Source organism: Schistocerca serialis, chromosome 10 (assembly GCF_023864345.2).
Source record: "Schistocerca serialis cubense isolate TAMUIC-IGC-003099 chromosome 10, iqSchSeri2.2, whole genome shotgun sequence".
Taxonomy (NCBI): domain Eukaryota; kingdom Metazoa; phylum Arthropoda; class Insecta; order Orthoptera; family Acrididae; genus Schistocerca; species Schistocerca serialis.
This window is the reverse complement of record NC_064647.1, coordinates 156,072,310-156,095,813: the sequence shown is the minus strand read 5'-3', so window position 1 is coordinate 156,095,813 and position 23,504 is coordinate 156,072,310. Positions and strand designations below refer to the sequence as shown.

General features: G+C 44.3%; 1 protein-coding gene across 1 annotated transcript in view; it reads left to right on the top strand.

Moving 5' to 3' along the window:
• Positions 1 to 23,504, top strand: part of LOC126424624 (uncharacterized) — a 343,469-nt gene that overhangs the window by 223,492 nt on the left and 96,473 nt on the right. Inside the window, exons 21-23 of the mRNA XM_050087361.1 lie at positions 6,345 to 6,546; positions 11,384 to 11,571; positions 20,485 to 20,662. Coding sequence (XP_049943318.1) covers positions 6,345 to 6,546; positions 11,384 to 11,571; positions 20,485 to 20,662 — 568 coding nt within the window. The remainder of the gene's footprint in view (positions 1 to 6,344; positions 6,547 to 11,383; positions 11,572 to 20,484; positions 20,663 to 23,504) is intronic.

The window sequence follows — 23,504 nt, the reverse complement described above, 5'->3', positions numbered from 1 at the left end:
TCTATCGTCGATTTTAGCAGATGACACGCGCTCAGCTGACCGCGTTCTACAGTTTATTAGAGACAGTGAAATGACGTCAGTCATTTGAAGCTTTTTTTTGGGGGACAACCAACCCCTTTCTATAGTGGACTTTTAAGCATTCCTTCTGCCTTTAGTTTCTCAAATTTTCTGACTTTGTTTCCATTGCTGCTGATTTTAAATTTCGTTTTTTTCCTGTTTTCTACGTCACGGGCTGGGCGCTAATGACCATAGAAGTTTTGCGCCCTAAAACCACAAACAAAAAAAAAAAAAAAAAAAAACCACACAAGTGTAACCCCTATGTTTGCGTGGTAGAGTAATGGTGGTGTACGCATACGTGGAGAACTTGTTTGCGCAGCAATCGCCGACGTAGAGTAACTGAGGCGGAATAAGAGGAACCAGCACGCATTCGCCGAGACAGATGGAAAACCGCCTAAAAACCATCCACAGACTGGCCGGTTCACCGGACCTCCACACAAATCCGCCGGGCGGATTCGTGCCGGGGACCTGGCGCTCCTTCCCGCCCGGAAAGCCGCGAGCTAGACCGCACGGCCAACCAGGCGGGCTAAAATACACTTACGAGCATTGTCTACAACACATATTTCAAATCAGATGTTATTTGAAAGTAAAGAACAGAATCAAATTAAAATCAGTCTTTGCAAAGCATTATCGTGTCGACCAGCCTCATTTTCGAAAAACAGTTATTACTGAAGTGAAGCACATTCTTACTAAAGCTAGGAAACGCTAGGAAGAAATTATATTCGATATGTTACTATTAATCCACTAAAACACAGCGTGTATTATTACATCTACATATTTCACAATTTTTATTCTGAATGAGACTGAGCTGTAACGAAATTCATATACTACTTTAACATCATTTTATAGTACGATTCGTACAAAGCCATTTACTGTTCTGATGTCTGTCAAAATTCATTGTATTGTTTTCTGTTTTTAGCAGTCACATCATTGAAGCAAAGCGTCTATAAAGCCCTTGCAGAGCCCTTACTGTGCCCCCAGTTTTTCTCAGGGTTTCGGCCTCTGTGCCGATCTGATTTGTAATTACGTAATCGATTCTTAAAAACACGCACTTTGCCAACACTGTACAGTTGTACCATGGGTTGTCTTATTGCGGGAATGACTTCAACACAAAAATAAACGCCGATGAAACTCAAATAAAAGTGTGGCAGATTAATGTGGGTATTACGACCCGCTTGGTCAGTCTTCGTTCGCTATACCAATACTTCAACTCATTCCCTTTCTACAGCAACATAAATAAATCAGCTATACGAAGCAGATAACTCAAGTTATATATTTGATCCTAGCCAAAAGTGGAAACATTTCACACTCTCTGAAAGCACATAAATCAGTATCTATTTGCTCTTAAACTCTTTATCACACGTGTAACATGGATTAGGTTTGGGGGAGAAATGCTTCCCTCGGGGAAAAAAGTCAGCCCCCCCCCTACCCAGCCAGAAAACAAAACAGCTGTTTCAGGAAAAAATGTACTGGCAGAAATTTTATACCCCCAGAAAAGCTTTTTTCGTTATTACATGAATGGTCTTCAGCCTTATGGTATTAAATATTATTTACTACGGATGGCGTAATATTTTGGGTTTTGGGCACAGGAGCATCTTACTATAAACTGCAAATACAGGTGAACAACAACTCTGCAGCTAAGAAAGCTCACTGCAAGTAGGGTTAACTCGTAAAACGGCGCAAATACTTCGTGACGTTTTGATTTAATTGTCTTTGAAGCTTCCAGATATGTTTAAAATCTACTTCGCTTCATTTATATCCCTAACTCTGCCCAGGACATATTCGCGTTATTTGTGTTGTGGTAGGAGCATTTTTCCTTCTGGTTCCCAACTTTTACTCTACCATATCTTTGACATTAGACCGCCATAGCCTGACAACCGATGCAGATTTTTGTTGACACGGGTGGCGATTGATCCAATATAGATAATTTTTGTAATTGTTCTTCGAACCATGTTGCATATATCGAGGTAACTGATAAAGCTTTCACAAAACAACAGGGCGACTAATAATTACATGTATTTCTTACAAATTTTCAACTGACTCGCCCAAGTCCGAAACACAGAAGCGGTGCGCGTAAAAATGCACAAAAGCATTCTTTTACGACATAAAATGCGAATGAAGATAGATTTTTGAATGCAAGTAGTCAGTTTTAGCGTAAGAATGCGTTTTTTAGTTTATTTGATCCACTTTAAACCGCATCCGCGTATTCGGTAACGTAAGAAAGAATTCTACATGCTACACGTAGCTGGACTTTAAACCAATCATCTCGACAACGGAGGAAGATTATTGAATAAAAAAAATAGTTTTGACTTTTCCTGTTTATTTACCTTAGTGCAAAGTTTGAACCTATTCGTACTGCTTTAAAGTACAGAAGTGGCACACTTCAAAAACCTCCCGGGACACGTGTTTTTGCAATCTTTTGCACATAAAATCCCAGCGATGCACATACAAATGATGCCATTGGCTGAGCATTAATTTCAACCCGATTAGAATCTCTATGAAATGAATTAATCGACTCGCACAACTTACCTGGATGCCAGCTATGGTTCGGTGTTCAACCTTGCTTCATGTACTGTAATATGGCTGCAGTAGGACACGTGTGTGAATTGCTATACAGTGGTCGCTGGTACGCGCTAAATAAAACTTTTTAAACCTCGATTTCATACATTTTTGTTACAGTGTTTCCAAACTGTAAAGACTATACACTGCCTGAAAAAAAAGTGAAGCACCTAAAGACATGGTTGTACATTAATATAGCTTCGTTATACGTCACTCTTCCCTAATAAGCTAACCTCAAGTCCTGTCACGGGAAAAGCAACGTATAACACTAACCTGCTATGAAACACGCTAATGTTACCCTCTGAGAGGATATGGAAATTTTGACCGCGTGTGTATCTGATGGATGAAGGTATCGGACTGTAATATTGAAGATGTTGCAATTAATAGAAAAACTAAACAGCCTTCAAATTTTGGGGTTAATGAAAGTAGAAAAATTCATATCCGGACGAAACAGTAAACGGTCGCCAGCCGAATTAGGCAGATGAATTTGAAAATATGTTCAAGATAACTGAGTGTTAGTTATTGAAGTTAATTTCATTAATATTTCCCTTTGCATAGCACACAGGATTTAAGGGGAAACAGAGCACTCTGAGCTGTGGGTGGCAGCAGTTACCAGTAAGGCACAAACTAGTAATCATAGAAAGAAAAAATTGTACCAAAATTATAAGTTACACTCAAGGTCATTACTTGAACGAGTGCTGAAATGTTAATGCAAAATGTGTAGGACTAAAGATGGACCTGAGGAGCCTCTGTCTTAACTGGCATGTAAACACCACAAATAAAGATAAATGATACCGCAATTACACTCTTCATATCCTTGAGCTTATATTTGTTTTCATTAGCAGCAATAATGTTCCAGTTATCTTTCTAAAATGAGAAGAATATGGTGGGGACCCATAAACTGGTATAGTATCAGTCGCCTAACTCTATGATTATTAAAGTAGCAAAGTTTACTTTAAACAAAGTCACTTCTTAACTTCATTTGGGATAGTTTATATATTACTTTTCAAGGCAAATTATTCAACACTGAGCTAAATTAACTTTAAAAAATCATTTATATTAGTATTCAGGGCTAAGTTATGTTTGAAACGAGGTTAACCCATTTGTCTTTTTCATCACCTGTGAAGCAGGTATTTTAGACAGTGACATGTACACAATCTAGCACAGTACTTTTGCAAAACGATACTTTGCAATACGCTGGGAGTACTTTAGCAAAATACTAACTAGCTTCACTTTGATTGATCCTTGAACATGACAAACATAAATAAATCACTAGTTCATTTGAAACAGGACACTCGGTTTTTTAAACACTTAGGAGAGGACCCTCCATAGGTTCATGATCAGGATAGACGATACGGTCCCAAACACAGATTTATAGCATTTGGATTATTATTAAAATCACTCTCACAAATCAACTGGTCCATGCTCTGATACATTTCTGTGTGCATGAAGTTAGTGGAGCAGTGGCGAAATTGTGGTGACAAGCGACGTGGCGGCTAACTGTACTCACGGCTCTTGATGTTTGAATGAATGCTCTGTAAAATTTCTTCTTGGTGACGGTTATCCAACTTACTAGAGCCATTCCGTATTGCTGAGAGTACCAAGCAACAGCCAAATCCACATCCGAGACAAAATTCCATACAAAGCTGCCTCCAATTGCCTCTCATGGCACCGTCGAGGTGTACCGTGCAACTTCTAGGCACTGACTGCGTATCGTTCACACCAAGGAGCCGTCAAGTTAGACCACCAAAACCATCTTTTACATCGCGCCGTGCCACTTCCGTTGATGAAGGACATCACTAAATCTTTTGCATTTTACAATACAAGCACCCTAAGCATGAACCAGCTTCCAATAGACATTGTTCATCTTATAAACTTACACATACGATACAATTTCATTATTTTAAACAACCATTTATCTTTTTCCGTACATACAGGTTGTTGCAAAAAGGTACGGCCAAACTTTCAGGAAACATTCCTCACACACAAAGAAAGAAAATATGTTATGTGGACATGTGTCCGGAAACGCTTACTTTCCATGTTAGAGCTCATTTTATTAATTCTCTTCAAATCACATTAATCATGGAATGGAAACACACAGCAACAGAACGTACCAGCGTGACTTCAAGCGCGACTTCAAACACTTTGTTACAGGAAATGTTGAAAAAGTCCTCCGTTAGCGAGGATACATGCATCCACCCTCCGTCGCATGCAATCACTAATGGCGCTGATGCAGCCCTGGAGAATGGCGTATTGTATCACAGCCGTGCACAATAGGAGCACGAAGAGTCTCTACATTTGGTACCGGGGTTGCGTAGACAAAAGCTTTCAAATGCCCCCATAAATGAAAGTCAAGAGGGTTGAGGTCAGGAGAGCGTGGAGGCCATGGAATTGGTCCGCCTCTACCAATCCATCGGTCACCGAATCTGTTGTTGAGAAGCGTACGAACACTTCGACTGAAATGTGCAGGAGCTCCATCGTGCATGAACCACATGTTGTGTCGTTCTTGTAAAGGCACATGTTCTAGCAGCACAGGTAGAGTATCCTGTATGAAGTCATGGCGGTGAATCGAGGAAGTACAGTACATACTGACGAAACTGAAATGAGCTCTAACATGGAAATTAAGCGTTTCCGGACACATGTCCACATAACATCTATTCTTCATTTGTGTGTGAGGAATGTTTCCTGAAAGTTTAGCCGTACCTTTTTGTAACGCCCTGTATATTACAAACTTTAAATTTCCTGTCACAAATCAATGACCTTAACAAAGAATAAACACTTCATAATTACAGATAGAAAGCTACATAATATAAACCTACCTCTAATCGATATAAGTGTTACGGTGTACACATCATCGGCCACCAAATACATGATTCCTTCAGAGAGGTAGAATGACCACCAGACTGCATTCGTACTGTTCGTGTATCGTGTTATTGCCGGGCCTGGTTGGGTATATGAGGCCTGAGCAGTGTCAGATGTTGAGTGATCACTCTGAGGGACACGGAGATGCCCCGCACTCGTGTGAGGCAGCGTTATCATTACCTGACAGCTGCAAAGGGGCTTCATAGGGGAACTCCGGCTGCTTGCTCTCAACTAATGTAAAGGCTCGAAAACGACTTAGCGAATCAGCTGGTGAACTATAACAAATGTAAAAAAATTCTCTGTGTTCAGACTGCGTCATAATGAAGTTCAAACTCGAACTTTCGAAGACGAACACCATCTTCCTCGTCAGGAGACGACTGTCTACAGGAAGAAAAATCTGGTTCCTTTATAGTGGCGTTTAGGCTTGTGGTTGGCCAGGTGACATCACATGGATTTCTAAATTCTGTTGGGTATGACTTTTGGAGGGCGGGATTCGCATGTACAAATGCAGAAAATTGGTAATGCGTCGGTATGCTCTCCCCCCCTCCCATTCTCCTCACCTGTACTTCCGTTGAGGCGCGGAAGGGGACTGTAGACCAACCCCTCTCCTCTGCGAAGTTACGATTTTTGGTAGAATTCCTTTGAAGGCACTCCCACAGCCATCACAAGCCTTAACGCCACTATACAGGAATCAGGCTTCGCTGCTGTCAGGCAGTAATCTCCTGATGAAGAACACTGTGTTAACCTTCGAAAGCTCGAGTCGTAACACCAATCTGGCTCGATGTGAACAGCAAGATGATTTTATTCAAGGATGCTGCAGCAAAAAAGGTGCACTGTTAGGACGAGTGTGTCTGGTGTGCTGGCAGTGTGGGGCGACAGCGGGGCCGGCGGAGGTGGCGCCAGTGCCGGCGGCGACGCCTCGGGGGCGGGCTTTGGCGCGGAGGACAGCTTCGACGCGTTCCTCTCGCTCAGTGAGCCGCCACCCCCGCCCCAGGGCACGCCCGCGCGCTTCAACAGGACCGGCTCGGCTGACAGCGACGAGGCTCCAGACTTCTCCATCTTCATCAGGTACGTGGGCTCCAGGGGAATGCGTCTGAGTGGAAGGGACACAGGAGGGGTGTGAGGATGTAATTGGGGGAGGGGGCGGGAGGTAAGGTGCGAAGGTGCGGTAAGCACATCAGACAAAAATCATGACTAGGAGTCGTTTGAGAATAACTTCAAATCGGTGAAGAAGAGATCCCACAATTTTTTTCATGTGTGCCACAACAAGCTGAAGTCAGTAATTGACGATTAGAGATTGACCTATTAAATTGTGGGGAAGTTTACTAAATCTTTCATTCGCTGTTCCTAGTAGTCCCAGATATTTTCTATGAGATTAAGATAGAACTATTTAGCGGCCCAGTCGAAGTCAAATAGTGTGCTCAAGTGTGCATCAAACTAAGAGTGTAAGTGTGCAGCCCCGGAGACACTGCTGTTGTCATCTTAGAAGACAGGAGTGTCCACAGCATACTCATCACAAAGGTGTAGTAGAAAATTCAACACCTGCTCACTGAGAACGTTGGAATACACGTCCTGGTTCATGTTCGTGACAGACCTATATCACGACGCGAGAAACACCCCAAAGCGTCACAGAGCAACCTCTGGCCTGAGATACACCCTCCTCGCACTGCAGGCTAAACGCTTCATGGACTGACTGTGCATATGTCGCCTTTCAAGATTTGAACAGCAGAAAATCGCAACTCATCGGACCAAAGTACACGCCTCCATTCAACTACTGTCCAGCTTGCGTCTTGTGGCCATTGGAGATGTTCTACGAGCGTTGAAACTTAAATAGTGGCAATTATTTATTTACAACTAGTACAAAATAGATACGTGTTTCAAAGTTTTATTGACCTTCAAAGTAGTCACAAGCATTGTGTATAACCCGTTGCCACTGATGTGGAAGTCGTAGGATACTCTTAGCAGTGCCAGTTATGTTGACAGTTGGAGCGACGCGGTCAATTGCCGGACTAATTTGTAGCAGTTCTGAAGCGAATGGTTTCCTTCAGTTTAGAAATCGAATTGCACTCACGAGGGCTTAAGTCAGGGGAGTGCAGTAGGTGGTATAGCAGTTAGCAGCCCCATCAGTCAAATAAATCAGTAACAGCTTGCACTGTACGTGCGTGGACATTGACCTGCAAAATGATGGTCAGGTCCTGCAGAAAGTGTCATCACTTCTGTATTTATGCTGTTCATTTTTGGAAGACAACCTACGATCAACTTAGATACAGAAGTGGTGACAATTTCTGCAGGACCTGACCATCGTTTTGCAGGACAATGCTCAAGCTTGTACAGTGCAAGCTGTTACTGATTTGTTTGACTGATGGGGCTCCTAAGTGCTATACCACCTACTGCACTCCCCTGACTGAAGCCCTCGTGAGTGCAACTCGATTTGTAAACTGAAGGAAACACTTCACGGCATTCGCTTCAGAACTGCTACAAATTCGTCGGACAACAGACCACGCTGTTCGAACTGTCAACACAACTGGCACCGCTAAGAGTATCCTACGAATTCCACATCGCTGGCAACATTGCTGGTGACAACTTTGAAGGTCAATAAAACTTTGAAACACGTATCTATTTTGCACAAGCTGTAAATAAACAGTTGACACTATTAAAGTTCAACCCTCGTATATGCCACTGTGAGCAATTGCTTTTTGTGAGGCACGTGAGTCCAAGTGTCCAGTGTACACAATTCCCTTCGCAGTGTCCGCTGTGAAGCTGATTGAAATGGAGCCACATTCACAGACAGTGTCAGTTCCTGTTGGGTTTGAAACCAATCGGCATTCATTAGGTGTTGCACTTGTGTCCAGTCCCTGTCAGCTAGCGTCATTTTCTGATCGCTGTTCTTATCCCACGTTACGTGGTTGCGAGTCATATAACGTTGGTTGTAGACGCGTTGGACTGCCCAGGTCGATACAACAAGAAATTTGGCAGTCTCATCCGTGGTGTCATCGCCACATCCAAACATGCTAACGCCTTTGTACACCACCTACAGTGCTCCAAAGCGACCAGGGCGCTCTTTTATTTTGATGACTAATGTTTTATCCAGGGTTCTGAATCCCGCCTTGAAGGCGGCGCGTGGGTCTGCTCCTGTGATCTGCAAAATAGGCCGAATGATGGAAGCGAGTATGAGCAGCTGAGGTAAAGCACTTCCGTACTTCGTGTAAAGTAGAAGCACATTTACTATAGGCAAAACCAAGTTAATAAATGGTTACATAACTTTGCGATGATGAGCACGTAGGTGCGAAGCCGTATTCCCATCGTAAGTAGTACAAAGTCTCAGTAGCAAGTGAACACACGGAAGTTGAAGCGATGTGTCCAGGCCGTCTGCTCTTGATGAAATGGGCAGAAAGCAGAGCGGCGCTCGCTGAGCTCCACAGCGTCGGCTAGAGGGCGCTGTGGTCGGCGTAGTTCGTCCGCTCTCGTAGTGCCTACCTACGAGCGTGCACCTACGCTGGTGCCTCGGAACTATCGATACCACACCGAGAACATTACTGGTAAATGACGAATCCATAAAGGAAGGAAAGTAGTAGTGAGAGATGGGGTGACATATGAGGGGACAAGTGATGTGTATACAACAGTCGATGAACAGTTACAAGAGAGAGTAAGGCACAATGCTCCCAGTCTGCAGCATCTATGGTCCAGGCACAGCACTAAAACAAGTAGATTATTTTTCGTATTGGGGGAGGGGGGGGGGGAGGAGGGAGGGGATTACCTCATCTAAGGAGTGAATGTGTTAAGGGAAGGCTGATTAGTGAGCGATTACATCTACATCTACATGCATACTCCGCAATCCACCATACGGTGCGTGACTGAGGGTACCTCGTACCACAACTAGCATCTTCTCTCCCTGTTCCACTCCCAAATAGGACGAGGAAAAAATGACTGCCTATATGCCTCTGTACGAGCCCTAATCTCTCTTATCTTTGTGGTATTTCCGCGAAATGTAAGTTGACGGCAGTAAAATTGTACTGCAGTCAGTCTCAAATGCTCTAAATTTCCTCAGTAGCGATTCACGAAAAGAACGCCTCTTTTCCTTTAGAGACTCCCACCCGAGTTCCTGAAGCATTTTCGTAACACTCGCGTGATGATAAAACCTACCAGTAACAAATCTAGCAGCCCGCCTCTGAATTGCTTCTATGTCCTCCCTCAATCCGACCTGATAGGGATCCCAAACGCTCGAGCAGTACTCAAGAATAGGTCGTGTTAGTGTTTTATAAGCGGTCTCCTTTACAGATGAACCACATCTTTCCAAAATTCTACCAATGAACCGAAGACGACTATCCGCCTTCCCCACAACTGCCATTACTTGCTTCTCTCACTTCATATCGCTCTGCAGTGTTAGGCCCCAATATTTAATGGACGAGACTGTGTCAAGTGCTACATTACCAATGGAGTATTCAAACATTACGGGATTCTTTTTCCTATTCATCTGCATTAATTTGCATTTATCTATATTTAGAGTTAGCTGCCATTCTTTACACCAATCACAAATCCTGTCCAAGTCATCTTGTATCCCCCTACAGTCACTCAACGGCTACACCTTCTCGTACACCACAGCATCATCAGCAGACAGTCGCACATTGCTTATCCACCCTATCCAAAAGACCATTTATGTAGATAGAAAACAACAGCGGACCTACCACACTTCCCTGGGGCAATCCAGATGATACCCTCACCTCCGATGAACACTCGCCATCGAGGACAACGTACTGGGTTCTATTACTTAAGAAGTCTTCGAGCCACTCACATATTTGGGTACCAATCCCATATGCTCGTACCTTAGTTAGGAGTCTGCAGTGGGGTACCGAGTCAAAAGCTGTCCGGAAGTCAAGGAATATGGCTTCCGTCTGATACCCTTCATCCATGGTTCGCGAGATATGTGAAAAAGGGCGAGTTGCGTTTCGCAGGAGCGATGCTTTCTAAAGCCGTGCTGATGCATGGACGGCAACTTCTCTGTCTCAAGGAACTTCATTATAATCGAACTGAGAATATGTTCGAGAATCCTGCAAGAAACCGATGTTAAGGATATTGATCTGTAATTTTGATGATCCGCCCTTCTACCCTTCTTATGTACAGGCGTCACCTGCGCTTTTTTCAAATCGCTCCGGACTTTACGTTGGGCAAGAGATTCGAGATAAATGCAAGCTAAGGAGCCAATGCAGTAGAGTACTATATGTAAAACCGAATTGGAATCCCATCAGGACCTGGCGATTTACTTATTTTCAACCCATTCAACTGCTTCACAACCCCAGGGATGTTTATCAGTATGTCGTCCATACCGGAAACTGTACGATATTCACACGGCGGCATGTTTGTACGATCCTCCTGCGTGAAAGATTTCTCAAATGCTACATGTAAAGAATGGACGAGTGATTAGTTGGATGAGAGAAGGATCAAGGATTGAGAGTATGGGTGAGGAAAGAGTGGAAGGGTGCACGAAGGGGTGAGGAAAGGTTGGAAGGTTAGAAAAGTGAGCAGTTTGGTGAGAGAAGGTTGGAAGAGCGAGTGGGTGTGCGAGGGAAGGTAGCAAGAGTGAGGAATTTGGCGAAGGAAGGATAGAAGCGCGAGCATTTTGGTGAGGGAAGAAAGGAAGTGGGAGCTTTTGGGTGATGGAAGACTGGAGAAGTGTACAGGTGGCTGAGGGGGAAAATGGATGAGTTAGTAGTTGGGTGAGAGAAGGCTGGATGGTTAGGGCTGGGATTGACAAAGATAATGGATCTTCTGGGTCATGCTAGGTGAAGCTCGGCAGTATAGGACAAAATGTCTCAAGTTGTGCTAAGAATATGAATTATTTTAGTAGTTGTACGTTTGTTGCGGAGTGGTTGTTGGGTGTGACGCGATCTGTTCTGTCTGTTCCCAGGCCTAAGGGTGCAGAGTCAAACGAGGTGGCTCCGCAGCTGGCCCCGCCCCCCAAGAGCCCGCTGCCCGCCCCTTCGGCGGCAGAACCGTCGCGCTTCAACCCGTTCGACAAGAGCAGCGAGGACGCTGGCGTCGCCGTCGCCGCTACCGCCGTCGCCGCACCTGGTGGAGAGCCTGCCCTGCCGCAAGGTAACTGATCTCTACTCAGCCACCTAATATACAAGGTGCGGCAATAAAGTAATGACACTGTGATTACGTAGGCTTTCTCGGCGTAATAAGTCTTGAAAGTCTCTTCGGGTTTGCTGGCGGATCCTAAAATCAACTTGACTCGATATTTCGGCGATCCAGCTGGTCGCCATCTTCAGGAAAATGCTGCTTCGGCTGATGAGTACCGCTGAGATTTTAAGGAATTTTAACATTAAGAGTGTGTTCCGTCCACCTTCTAAGATAGGGCACTACTCGGCTCTGTGAAAGATGATTTGGGGCTTAGGAAACTCGGAGTGTACAAAATTCCGTGTCACTGTGGGAAAGCTTACGTTAGCCGTTCGATTCGCACAGTGCATGACAGGTGTGTGGAACATCGCCGTTATACGAGGCAACAACAGCCAGAAAAATCGGCAGTAGTAGAACACTGCTTAAATGAGGGACACAGTACGAAAGTTGATGAAACTGTGGTAGTTGCCAACACTTCCGGTTTTTGGAAGTGTCTATAAAGAGGCGATTGAAATTAGGTTGGCGGATAATTTAATCAACAGTCAATGGGTTTCCTCTTACTGAGACGTGGAATCTTGTCTCGCATCAAAACTAAACGTTCTTCGGTGCGGCCTTGATTGCGATATATCGTTGCCAGCATTGCTCCACTAAGAGCGGCGCCACCTCCGTCTTGGAGGGCAGCAACCGTGATGGGCGGCGCATGCGCCGTGTACTCAACGGTGGCCTATATAGGACGTCGATTTGCAACCTGCCATTGCTCTCCCCTCTCCCATTTCCCCTTCCTCCTCCTCCACCTCCTCTCTTGGCAGGTCCCCGGACTCGTACGCGCTGAGTGGACATTCGCGCGCCGGAGATCATCGCCATCAGTGTCTCGTGAGTGCCGTCATGTTTAGTGTTCAGTGTTCCCGTCATACTCCATCGTTCACCTGTGCCATCGCCATCTTCAGTGTTAGTGCGTCGTGACAACAGTTTGTAGTGAATTATCGTCGAGTGTGAACGGCTCCGTGTTTGTCTTTATGTGTCTACTGTTTTATTACCCACCGTTATGTCACATTTGTGTATTCTTTCTGTTCTTTCTTTATCTCCTCTACGGCTGAAGAGCGGCGTACCATGCTGCTGACAGCCTGCCTGTTTGTACGGCTTTGAAAATAACAATAAAGAAAAAAAAACCTGCCATCAGTTCTCAGCGGGACTTATCAGTAGAAGCAGCATTCTCCTGCAGATGGCGACCAGCTGGATCGCCGAAATATCGAGTCAAGTTGATTTTAGGATCAGGCAGCAAACCCGAAGAGACTTTCAAGTAATGAGACTGATTTTAAAAAAAAGAAAAAAAAAAGTTACCCACCGTTTTAGTCAAGTTTAGCGTTGTATCCTTCAAATTAGTTCCCTTCTGATTGCACACACTTTTTCCAGCGCTTCTGCCATTGATGGTAACATTTCTGGAACTCATCTTCTGTAATATTTCAAAGAGCCTTGTCACAGCTTTTTGGACGTCTTGTGTTATTTGAAAATGGTGTCCCTTGACCGCCGTTTTGACTCTTGGGAATAGAAAAGAAGTCGCACAGAGCGATATCTGGTGAATAAGGTGGCTCTGGTAGTAATGAACTTTGTTTTGAGGCTAAACATTGCTGTACTGACAGAGCAGTATGGGATGGCGCATTATTGTGATGCAGAATCCAATTATCAGCAATGTTGGCACGGACACGAAGAACACTTTTTATGAAGTCTTTCCAAAATTTCTTTGTAGTAATATTGGTTAACTGTTTGTCCAGGAGGCACCCACCCCTTATGAACAAATCCCTTGAAATCAAATACGCACACAAGTATGCATTTCACTTTTGACTTTGACATGCGAACTTTTTTTTAGTTTGGGTGATACCTCTGAGCACCATTGCGAACTTTGGCGTTTTGTCTCTGGATCTTACTGGAAAAACCAACTTCATCACCAGTGATAACATGGCTCAACAATTCTGGATTGATTTCTGTTTGTTCTAACAGATCGGCTGCCACGTTTTCCCGTGTTTCTCGCTGTTGTGGTGTGAGGTTTTTGGATACCATTTTTGCACAAATCTTTCTCATACCAAGATCTTCAGTTATTAGACGAACCATTTCTCGACTGATGTTCAGTTCTTCTGCAATCATTTTCACGAATAATCTTCAATCAGATCGCACGAGTTCACGCACCTTGGCCAAGTTGAAATCCGTCCGTGAGGTTGATGGTCGTCCACTGCGGTCTCAATCTTCAACATTCGCTCTGCCTTCACTAAAAATTTTATGCCAACGAAAAACTTGAGCTCTTGACATAACCTCCTCTCCAAAAGCCTTCTGAAGCTTACCGTAAGTTGACACGTTTTCACCCAATTTAACGCAAAAAGAAATGGCATACCGTTGCGCAATATTATGCGGTTCCATTTCCGTGACGAGAGACACAAACATGTGTTAAATTATTACAGCACAACTCACGACTGAGCAGTCGCATCGATGTGCTGCTTGGACTAGAAGCAGCTTGTAGACCAAGGTCAAAGGTATTGTGCCTACGCAAGCCTGCAGGGTTGCCACTTTGTCTCACCTCATACTTCATACAACACTTCAGGGTAACTATTCTACGACACTACTCAGCTAAAGATTCCGATACTACTCAGATTGGTATCGATCTTTCACCGCTGCAAGGCAATCATTCTACACCTCTGCTCTGCTGTGGTCCATTTTGCCAGTTAAAGGATTCAATAGTGTAGCACAGAGTGAATCCTTCACTTCTGTAGAGAAATATCTCCACACAAATTCTCTGCTCATCTTCAGAGTATTAGCTGAAAGACGCAATACAATTCAGTGTGGTAGCAGTCCTTCGCCACTGCTAGGTAAGTATTGTGTCACTACTGTGTACAGTGTATAAACTTAAGGACCCAGTACAGTTAACTAACAGTGTGTATCCTTCAGTGCCACAAGTTAATTACGCTGCAACCCTGCTCTAATCTAAACCCATAAAATTCATTCGAGGGCCACCCAGAAAGTAATTTACCACATTGTTTTCTTAGACAGTCGTCTATTCCACATGATGAAAATTACGCACATGAAGGAATTACGCTTTATCTGCACACCCTAATTTTCCTAGTAATATCCTTCCATGGCTATAGCCTTGCTCCAGTGACAAGCAGGGATGGATATACTGTGTTAGCACCAGTCCTCCTTTTGGCCACTGAGCCATTTCTTCACTGGGCGGATCGCATCCTCGTTGTCCTCAAAATACCTTCCATGAATGCTATTCTTTGATAGTCCAAGTAAGCGCAAGTCCGAGGGAGGTACGTCAGACACTGTCCAACTATGTTCCATGATGTGCTCAGAAACCCTCAAACTTGCGTGAGGCCGAGTATTATCTTGTTGAATCAACTGGGTCGTTACTGATTCGCAATGTGTCGATCTTCGCGAATGAGAACATCAGCACGGTGCCACATGTCAGGTTTGACAGCTGTGGAAGATTTCCCTGCTCCCAACAAATCGTGGACATTCACCCAACCACCTTCTGATGGCCTCACCCTCTGTGCCCAGGGACCTATTCGGTGATGTGAATAAAGCAAAGCAAATGCTTTTACTTCGAATTTTGAAGTTCAGGCTTTGAAATTTATGAATAAAATATGGAGGGATGCTCCAGCTTGTGGAGACGAAAAGGAGAAAGAAGCTTTTCCTACGCCTTAGGCTCTGGCTTCGTCATTAGATAAACTCTATGAATAAAGAGAAGCTCTGTGTTCATTCGGGATGCAATAGCTTCTGCACTGTGGAGGCTGGTCAGCAGTAGACTCCCATTTGGGGAGCGCAGATGTGGCTCAACTAGCAGCTCGTGCACGCCGCGAAAACTGCAGCAGATTGCGTCGATGCCCAACTGGAGAGCATTGTAAAACTCAGTATCGTTTCAACAAAGAAAGTGTTCAATGGATTATGAATCATTTTCTGACAGGCACAGGGAAATAGGAGGTGAACTACTATCATCAGAGCAGAGGGGGAAGATTTTCTTTGGGTATGTAGCTGGTCAAGGTTTCCAGACCAGCATAGCAGAAGAAATGCGGATTCATCAAACTATACTGAGTAAAACAATGAGTAGTGTTTCTGAAAAGATAATGGAAAAAGCTCACTTGTGGATCAAACTTCTGTCGTCAACACATGATGTCCCAAAAAACGGGCGACTAGAAAAATGTAAGTTTTCAAGTGCTATCCATATCATCGAGTGTACACAGGTGCGAATATCGAAACCTGTGCATATACAGGGTGACAGTTATTGCACTATATGAAATAAAAAAATGTTCAGATGTGTGTGAATTCCTAAGGGACCAAACTGCTGAGGTCATCGGTCCCTGGGATTACACACTAATTAAACTAACTTAGGCTAAGAACCACACACACGAACGGTTTGCATTAGGACGTTCAAACTGCACTGTTGTCCGCGGGGCATGATGGGTATTAGTACGTGCGTGTATGATTTTGTTTAGCGACGAAGCCCACTTTCATTTGGATGGTTTCGCTAATAACCAAAATTGGCGCACTTGGATGGGGTGGGGGGAGCAAGAGACTAAGAACCCGCATTTCGCGATCGAGAAGTCTTTTCCCCCTCAACGGGTGTGCAGTGTCCAGCTGTGGGATAATCGGAGCGATATTCCTTGATGGCACGGTGACCACCGAACGGTACATGAAGATTTTGGAAGATTATTTCATCCCCAATATGCAAAGTGACCCTGATTTCGAAAAGGTGAGGTTCATGCAAGACGGAGTTTTACCCCATCGAAACAGTAGTGTGTTTGATGTCCCGGGGGAAGGGGGGGGGGAGCACTTTGGGGAACGCATTCTGGCTCTAGGGCACCCAGAGGCCACTGGCATGGGCCTCGATTGGCCGCCGGATCTGAAAACATACGACTTCTTTTTGTGGGGCTATATTAAAGACAAGGTGTACAGCAATAACCCCAAAACCATTGCTTTGCTAAAACAGCAATTTAGAATGTCATCGGCATCATCGATGTTACAACACTTCAGCGGGTCATGCAGAATTTTGCTATTCGTCTGCGCCACATCATCGCCAATGATCACAGGCATGTCGAATATGTCATAATCTAAAGCCTGTCATACGAATTTGCTCTATACGAGGATATCATGGGGAGGACGAGGTGTAACATTTGTTCCTAGAAACTTACATCTATGCGAAAGATGCATATAGCGACAGAAGTTAACAAGTGTTTGTATTTTTATCAGGATGTGTTTTACAAAGATAGTAGCTGAAACTTTCCTTCGCAAAGGGCTACAAAATGTTGAGGACATAAGTGAACTCTAACCATGGCACATAAGGCTATTGAGTAATAAACATGCCAGAGTAAATTCATCTAATTGTCAGTATCAGCAACCAAATTGGAATTTCTCTCAACGAATAAAGCATTACGAATAGCACAGCATAATCTATATACGCAACAAATTCTTTGTCGCTTCTAAACTCATGACACTGCAATGTTCGTGAAATAAAAAGTAGTCCTGAAAATGCGCTGCGTTTTGCTTTTCAGGAAAAATTTACCCTTACAACTGTAGCGGGTTTTATAACTGATTGTTTTAACTTCAATTGGTAGGTCGGATAAAAAATGACAAATATTTTTTCGTGTCGTGTGATTACAAATTAAAAATTTTCTGACTTCCTCCCTTAACTTGTACTATGAATCAGTGCTTCTTGCCAGATTTCAGTATCTAAGCCAACAGGAAGTAATCTATAGGTTTTGCTGAGTGAGTTTGCGAGAATCACAATGCCTGACATAAATGGCCGTATCTTTTGACTGCATTGACGTAGAAGCTTCAGTTTTTTACAGCGCCAAGCGAATATACACATTAGTGTGAGATTCAAATTTCAACTTGATAAATCTACCCGTTCCTGGGAAAATGGGTTATTAACAGTTGGATAGACAGACGGACAACAAAGTGATGCTGAAGGATTTCGCTCTTACCGATTGTGATACGGAACCCAAATAAATACTCACTGATATCCGTGCATCAAAGTACGAGGGTAATCTCAAAAGTAAGGTCTCCTATTTTTTTATAAGTACAGAACTCTGTTTGTGTGGCAGTTGGTCACACTATTATGAAGAGTGCTTCACGCGCTGTGTATAAACATGCGCACGCCACGCTGAGGCGCTCAGTCTTGGCTTGGCAGCCGTTGAGAATGGAGCTCCCGTTGGATGTTATCGCCAAGTGCGAATTGCGCGCAGTTATTCGGTTTTTGAACGCAAAGGGCACTGCGCCGATTGAAATCCATCCCCAGTTGACGGAAGTGAATGGTGAGTCGAACATGGATGTCAAACATGTTCGTAAGTGGTGTAGTAGAGAGTTTGCAGCTGGTCGGATCGAAATTCACGACGAACTAAGGAGCGGGAGACCGTCAATTTCTGAGAAGACAGTGTTGAAGGTTGAGCAAAGAACGCGTGAAGATCGGCGGATCACCCTGGATGATCTCTGCACGTTGATTCCTGAGGTTTCCGAAGCACCATTCACGGAATTTTAACGGAAACATTGAACTACCGGAAGGTGTGCGCAAGATGGGTGCCACGCATGCTGACTGAGGACCACATGCAGCAACGAGTTGATGCTTCGCGCGTATTTGTTCACCACCTTGCAGCCGAACAGGACAGCTTTCTGGACTCAATTGTCACGGGTGACGAAATCTGGGTATACTACTTTACACCTGAGACCAAGCAACAATCACGCCAGTGGCGGCATCCTTCTTCGCCAAAGCCGCGGAAATTCAAACAAACACAGTCTCCCGGTAAAGTCATAACAGCTTTTTGTGATCGGAAAGGGGTATTGTTGGTCGACTTTATGCCCACTGGGACCACAATTAACGCTGACAGGTACTGTGAGAGTCTGAAAAAACTCAGACGGGCAATGCAGAACCGGAGAAGAGGAATGTTGAGCAAGGGCGTACACATTCTCCATGACAACGCTCGCCCACACATCGCTCGGCAAACCGTTGCTCTTCTGCAACAGTTTCAGTGGAACATAACCACCCACCCTATAGTCCCGACTAGGCACCCAGTGGCTATAAGCTGTTCCTAGATTAAAAGATGTGATAAACCTTTTGCATTTCCTTTATGTTTTCGCCTTCTTTGAAGGCAAAGAGAGAAGATGAAGCGGTAGCCCATCATAGAGCCTATGCCTACCGTCATGTATTTTTGACTTTCAGTTGTTAAAAAACAGAGGAGGTTTTCTTGTACCAGTAGGAGGAAGGAAGGATTCGAGCTCAGCTAGTGAACGAGTGAGAAGCACGCCATTTTTAGCGAGTAATTGTAGACCGCCATTTTGGGGTCGCTATGAATAAGTGAGGAATATGTATTTCATACGTGCAACGTTTAGAAAAATACAGTATTGTTTTATTAACAGAAAGGTCGTGTGAGTTGTTATTTCAAATAGTACAATAATTACAAGAACTGAAGCCCACCTGTGTACTTTGGAAAATTACGAAGATCCGATAAGCTTAATGGGAACACGGTCAAGACTTCAAAGGTGAACACGGCGACCAAACGTAGCATTATAAAGAATGGTAAGCACAAATCTACAGCAGAGAAAGAAACTACATCCCCGCTGCTAAATAATATGAACGAATACGAACTTATTTCCAGGCATAGCTCAGCTTATTGTGCTTGTCATTCACGCCGAAAAATTAATCTCATTAATTCACTACATTTTAAAAAGCCACGCATTTCAACATTTTATTATCACTTAATCCATTATTTTATTATATTATAAAGAACATTTGGCCGGATAGAGACTCAGCTCTGACGACAGGGTGAAAGAAAAGGTTCATAACTTTCTGAATAGCACGACGGCGAGCTGGTATGAAATGGACATACAAGAAATGTCACAGCGTCTACAGAAATGCAGCGACAGAAATGGTGATTATGTCGAAAAAAAGCTCAATGTTAAAGCTGTAAACTGATGTAAACCATTGCAAAAATAAACAAGTCTATGTACTGACAAAAAAATAAACCTTACTTTTGGGACTACCCTCAGTACGAGGGCTATCCACAAACTACATTACGTTTTGGAATTAAAAATAAAGTATTGGAAATTTTTTTATTATATACAGATGAAATCCACTCTTAAATACTACTTTTCTACATAGTTGCCATTTAAATTAAGGCACTTATCGTAGCGATGGACGAGCTTGGAAATTCCTTCGTCGTAAAATTCGGCCGCCTGCGCCTTCAACCACGTGGTTACCTCTTCTTGAAGCTGTGCGTCGTCATCAAAACGCAGCATAGCCAACCACTTCTTCATTGCTGGAAATAAGTGGAAGTCGCTCGGTGCCAGGTCGGGACTGTACGGCGGATGAGGAAACAACTCCCACTTAAAAGATTCGAGAACTTCACAAGTGGCATTTGCCGTGTGGACCCGGGCGTTGTCGTGAATCAGCAAGATCTTTGAGCCCAACTTTCCCTTGCGCTTGTTTTGTATTGCTCTTCTGAGGTTGTGCAGAGTTTGGCAATACCTTTGAGAGTTTATTGTAGTGCCTCTTTCCAGGAAATTCACAAAAGTCACACCTTTTCTGTCCCAAAAGAAGAGGTAACCACGTGGTTGAAGGCGCAGGCGGCCGAATTTTACGACGAAGGAATTTCCAAGCTCGTCCATCGCTACAATGAGTGCCTTAATTTAAATGCCAACTATGTAGTAAAGTAGTATTTAAGTGTGGCTTTCATCTGTATATAATAAAAAAAATTTCCAATACATTATTTATTTTTAATTCCAAAACGTAATGTACTTTGTGGATAGCCCTCATAGTATTCCACAATCCCGAGTAGGTCTGAACCAGTTTCACCGCCAGACTCCGGATTTTCTGCGCTGCGTGGTGATCGTACCGCATTCCACAAACAGGGGCAGAGGTGCCGGACGGGATGCTGCAGCGCACGGACTCCCAAGAGACGCCGCCGACGCCACTGTTCGACGAGGACGTGTCGCAGCCGCTGGAGCCCTTCCCCAGGACCACCTACCAGGGCGACGGCTGGGAGATGCACCTCCGTCAGCCCAACAAGAAGAAGATCACCGGCCAGAGGTCAGTCACTCCTTCCGCCAATTGGTAATTACTTCGTGATGTTTACAAGGCGTTCGATTCCATAAATCGTGTTATTCTCTTAGAAACACGTAAGCTCTATGGAACTGATAGCTTTATACTAACCAGGTTTGTACACTACTGGCCTTTAAAAATGCTACACCACGAAGATGACGTGCTACAGATGTGAAATTCAACCGACAGGAAGAAGATGCTGTGATATGCAAATGATTAGCTTTTCAGAGCATTCACACAAGGTTGGCGCCGCTGACGACACATACAACGTGCTGACACGAGGAAAGTTTCCAACCGCTTTCTCATACACAAACAGCAGTTCACCGGCGTTGCCTGGTGAAACGTTGTTGGGATGCCGCGTGTAAGGGGGAGAAATACGTACCATCACGTTTCCGACTTCGACAAAGGTCGGATTGTAGCCTGTCGCGATTGCGGTTTATCGTATCGCGACATTGCTGCTCGCGTTGGTCGAGATCCAATGACTGTTAGCAGAATATAGAATCGGTGGGTTCAGGAGGGTAATACGGAACGCCTTGCTGGAGCCCAACGGCCTCGTATCACTAGCATTCGAGATGACAGGCATCTTATCCGCATGGCTGTAACGGATCGTGCAGACACATCTCGATCCCTGACTCAACAGATAGGGACGTTTGCAAGACAACAATCATCTGCACGAACAGTTCGACGACGTTTGCAGCAGCATCGACGATCAGCTCAGAGACCATGGCTGTGGTTACCCTTGACTCTGCATCACAGACAGGAGCGCCTGCGATGGTGTACTCAATGACTTACCTCGGTACACGAATGGTAAAACGTCATTTTTTCGGATGAATCCAGGTTCTGTTTACAGCATCATGATGGTCGCATCCGTGTTTGGCGACATCGCGGTGAACACACATTGGAAGCGTGTATTCATCATCGCCATACTGGCGTATCACCCGGCGTGATGGTATGGGAGGCCATTGTTTACACGTCTCGGTCACCTTTTGTTCGCATTGACGGCACTTCGAACAGTGAACGTTACATTTCAGATGTGTTACGACCCGTGGCTCTACCCTTCATTCAATTCCTGCGAAACCCAACATTTCAGCAGTATAATGGACGACCGCATGTTGCAGGTCCTGTAAGGGCCTTTCTGGATACAGAAAATGTTCGACTGCTGCCCTGGCCAGCACGTTCTCCAGATCTCTCTCCAACTGAAAACGTCTGGTGAATGGTGGCCGAGCAACGGGCTCGTCACAATACGCCAGCCACTACTCTTGATGAACTGTGGTATCGTGTTGAAGCTGCGTGGGCAGCTGTACCTGTACACGCCATCCAAGCTCTGTTTGACTCTGTGCCGAGGAGTATCAAGGCCGTTATTACGGCCAAAGGTGGTTGTTCTGGGTACTGATTTCTCAGGATCTATGCACCCAAATTGCGTGAAAATATCACATGTCAGTTCTAGTATAATATATTTGTGCAATGAATACCCATTTATCATCTGCATTTCTTCTTGGTGTAGCAATTTTAATGGTCAGTAGTGTATAATACTTAAAAACGGAATGCAGAAAGGTACAACATTTTAGTGACGGGGGAAGATTCACAAAAAGAGTCCAACACGGTTCAATTTTGGGTCCATTGTGTTCCTTATACACTGACAAAAAAATCGTAGCACATAATGTAGAGCAATAAAACTTCGAGAATACATTTGTCTATGTAATACACTGAAGAGCCAAAGAAACTGGTACATCTGCTTAGTATCGTGTAGGGCCCCCAAGAGCGCACAGAAGTACTGCAACACGCATGGCTTCGACTAATGTGTGAAGTAGTGCTGGAGGGAACTGAAACCATGAATCCTGCAGGGCTGTCCATAAATCAGTAAGAGTACAGGGGGGTGGAGCTCTCTTACGAACACTACGTTGCAGGTCGTCTCACACATACTCAAAGTTCATGTCAGACATTTTGGTGGCCAGTGGAAGCGTTTAAACTCAGAAAAGTGTTCATGGAGCCACTCCGTAGTAATACTGGATGTGTGGGATGTCGCATTGTCCTGCTGCAATTTCACAATGGAGATGACAGACTGAAGGCCGAAATACTAAATGTCTTTTTCCAAAGCTGTTTCACAGAGGAAGACTGCCCTGTAGTTCCCTCTCTACATTGTCGCACATATGACAAAATGGTAGCTATCGAAATAGACGGCAGAGGGATAGAAAAACAATTAAAATCACTCAAAAGAGGAAAGGTCGCTTGACGTGATAGGATACCAGTGCGATTTTACACAGAGTGCGCGCAGGAACTAGCCCACTTCTTCCAGCGGTGTACCGTAGGTCTCTAGAAGAGCGTACCGTTCCAAAAGATTGGAAAAGGGCACAGGTCATCCCCGTTTTCTAGAAGAGACGTCGAACAGATGTGCAGAACTATAGACCTATATCTCTAACGTCGATCAGTTGTAGAATTTTGGAACACGTATTACGTTGGAGTATAAAATTACAATTCTGGAGACTAGAAATCTACTCTGTAGGAATCAGCATGGGTTTCGAAAAAGACGATGGTGTGAAACCCAGCTCGCGCTATTCGTCCACGAGACTCAGAGGGCCATAGACAAGGGTTCCCAGGTAGATATGTTTGACTTCCGCAAGGCGTTTGATGCAGTTCCCCAGAGTCGTTTAATGAACAACGTAAGAGCATAAGGGCTATCAGACCAATTGTGTGATTGGATTGAAGAGTTCCTAGATAACAGAACGCAGCCTGTCATTCTCAATGGAGAGAAGTCTTCCGAAGTAAGAGTGATTTCAGATGTGCCGCAGGGGAGTGTTGTACGACCGTTCCTATTCACAATATATACAGG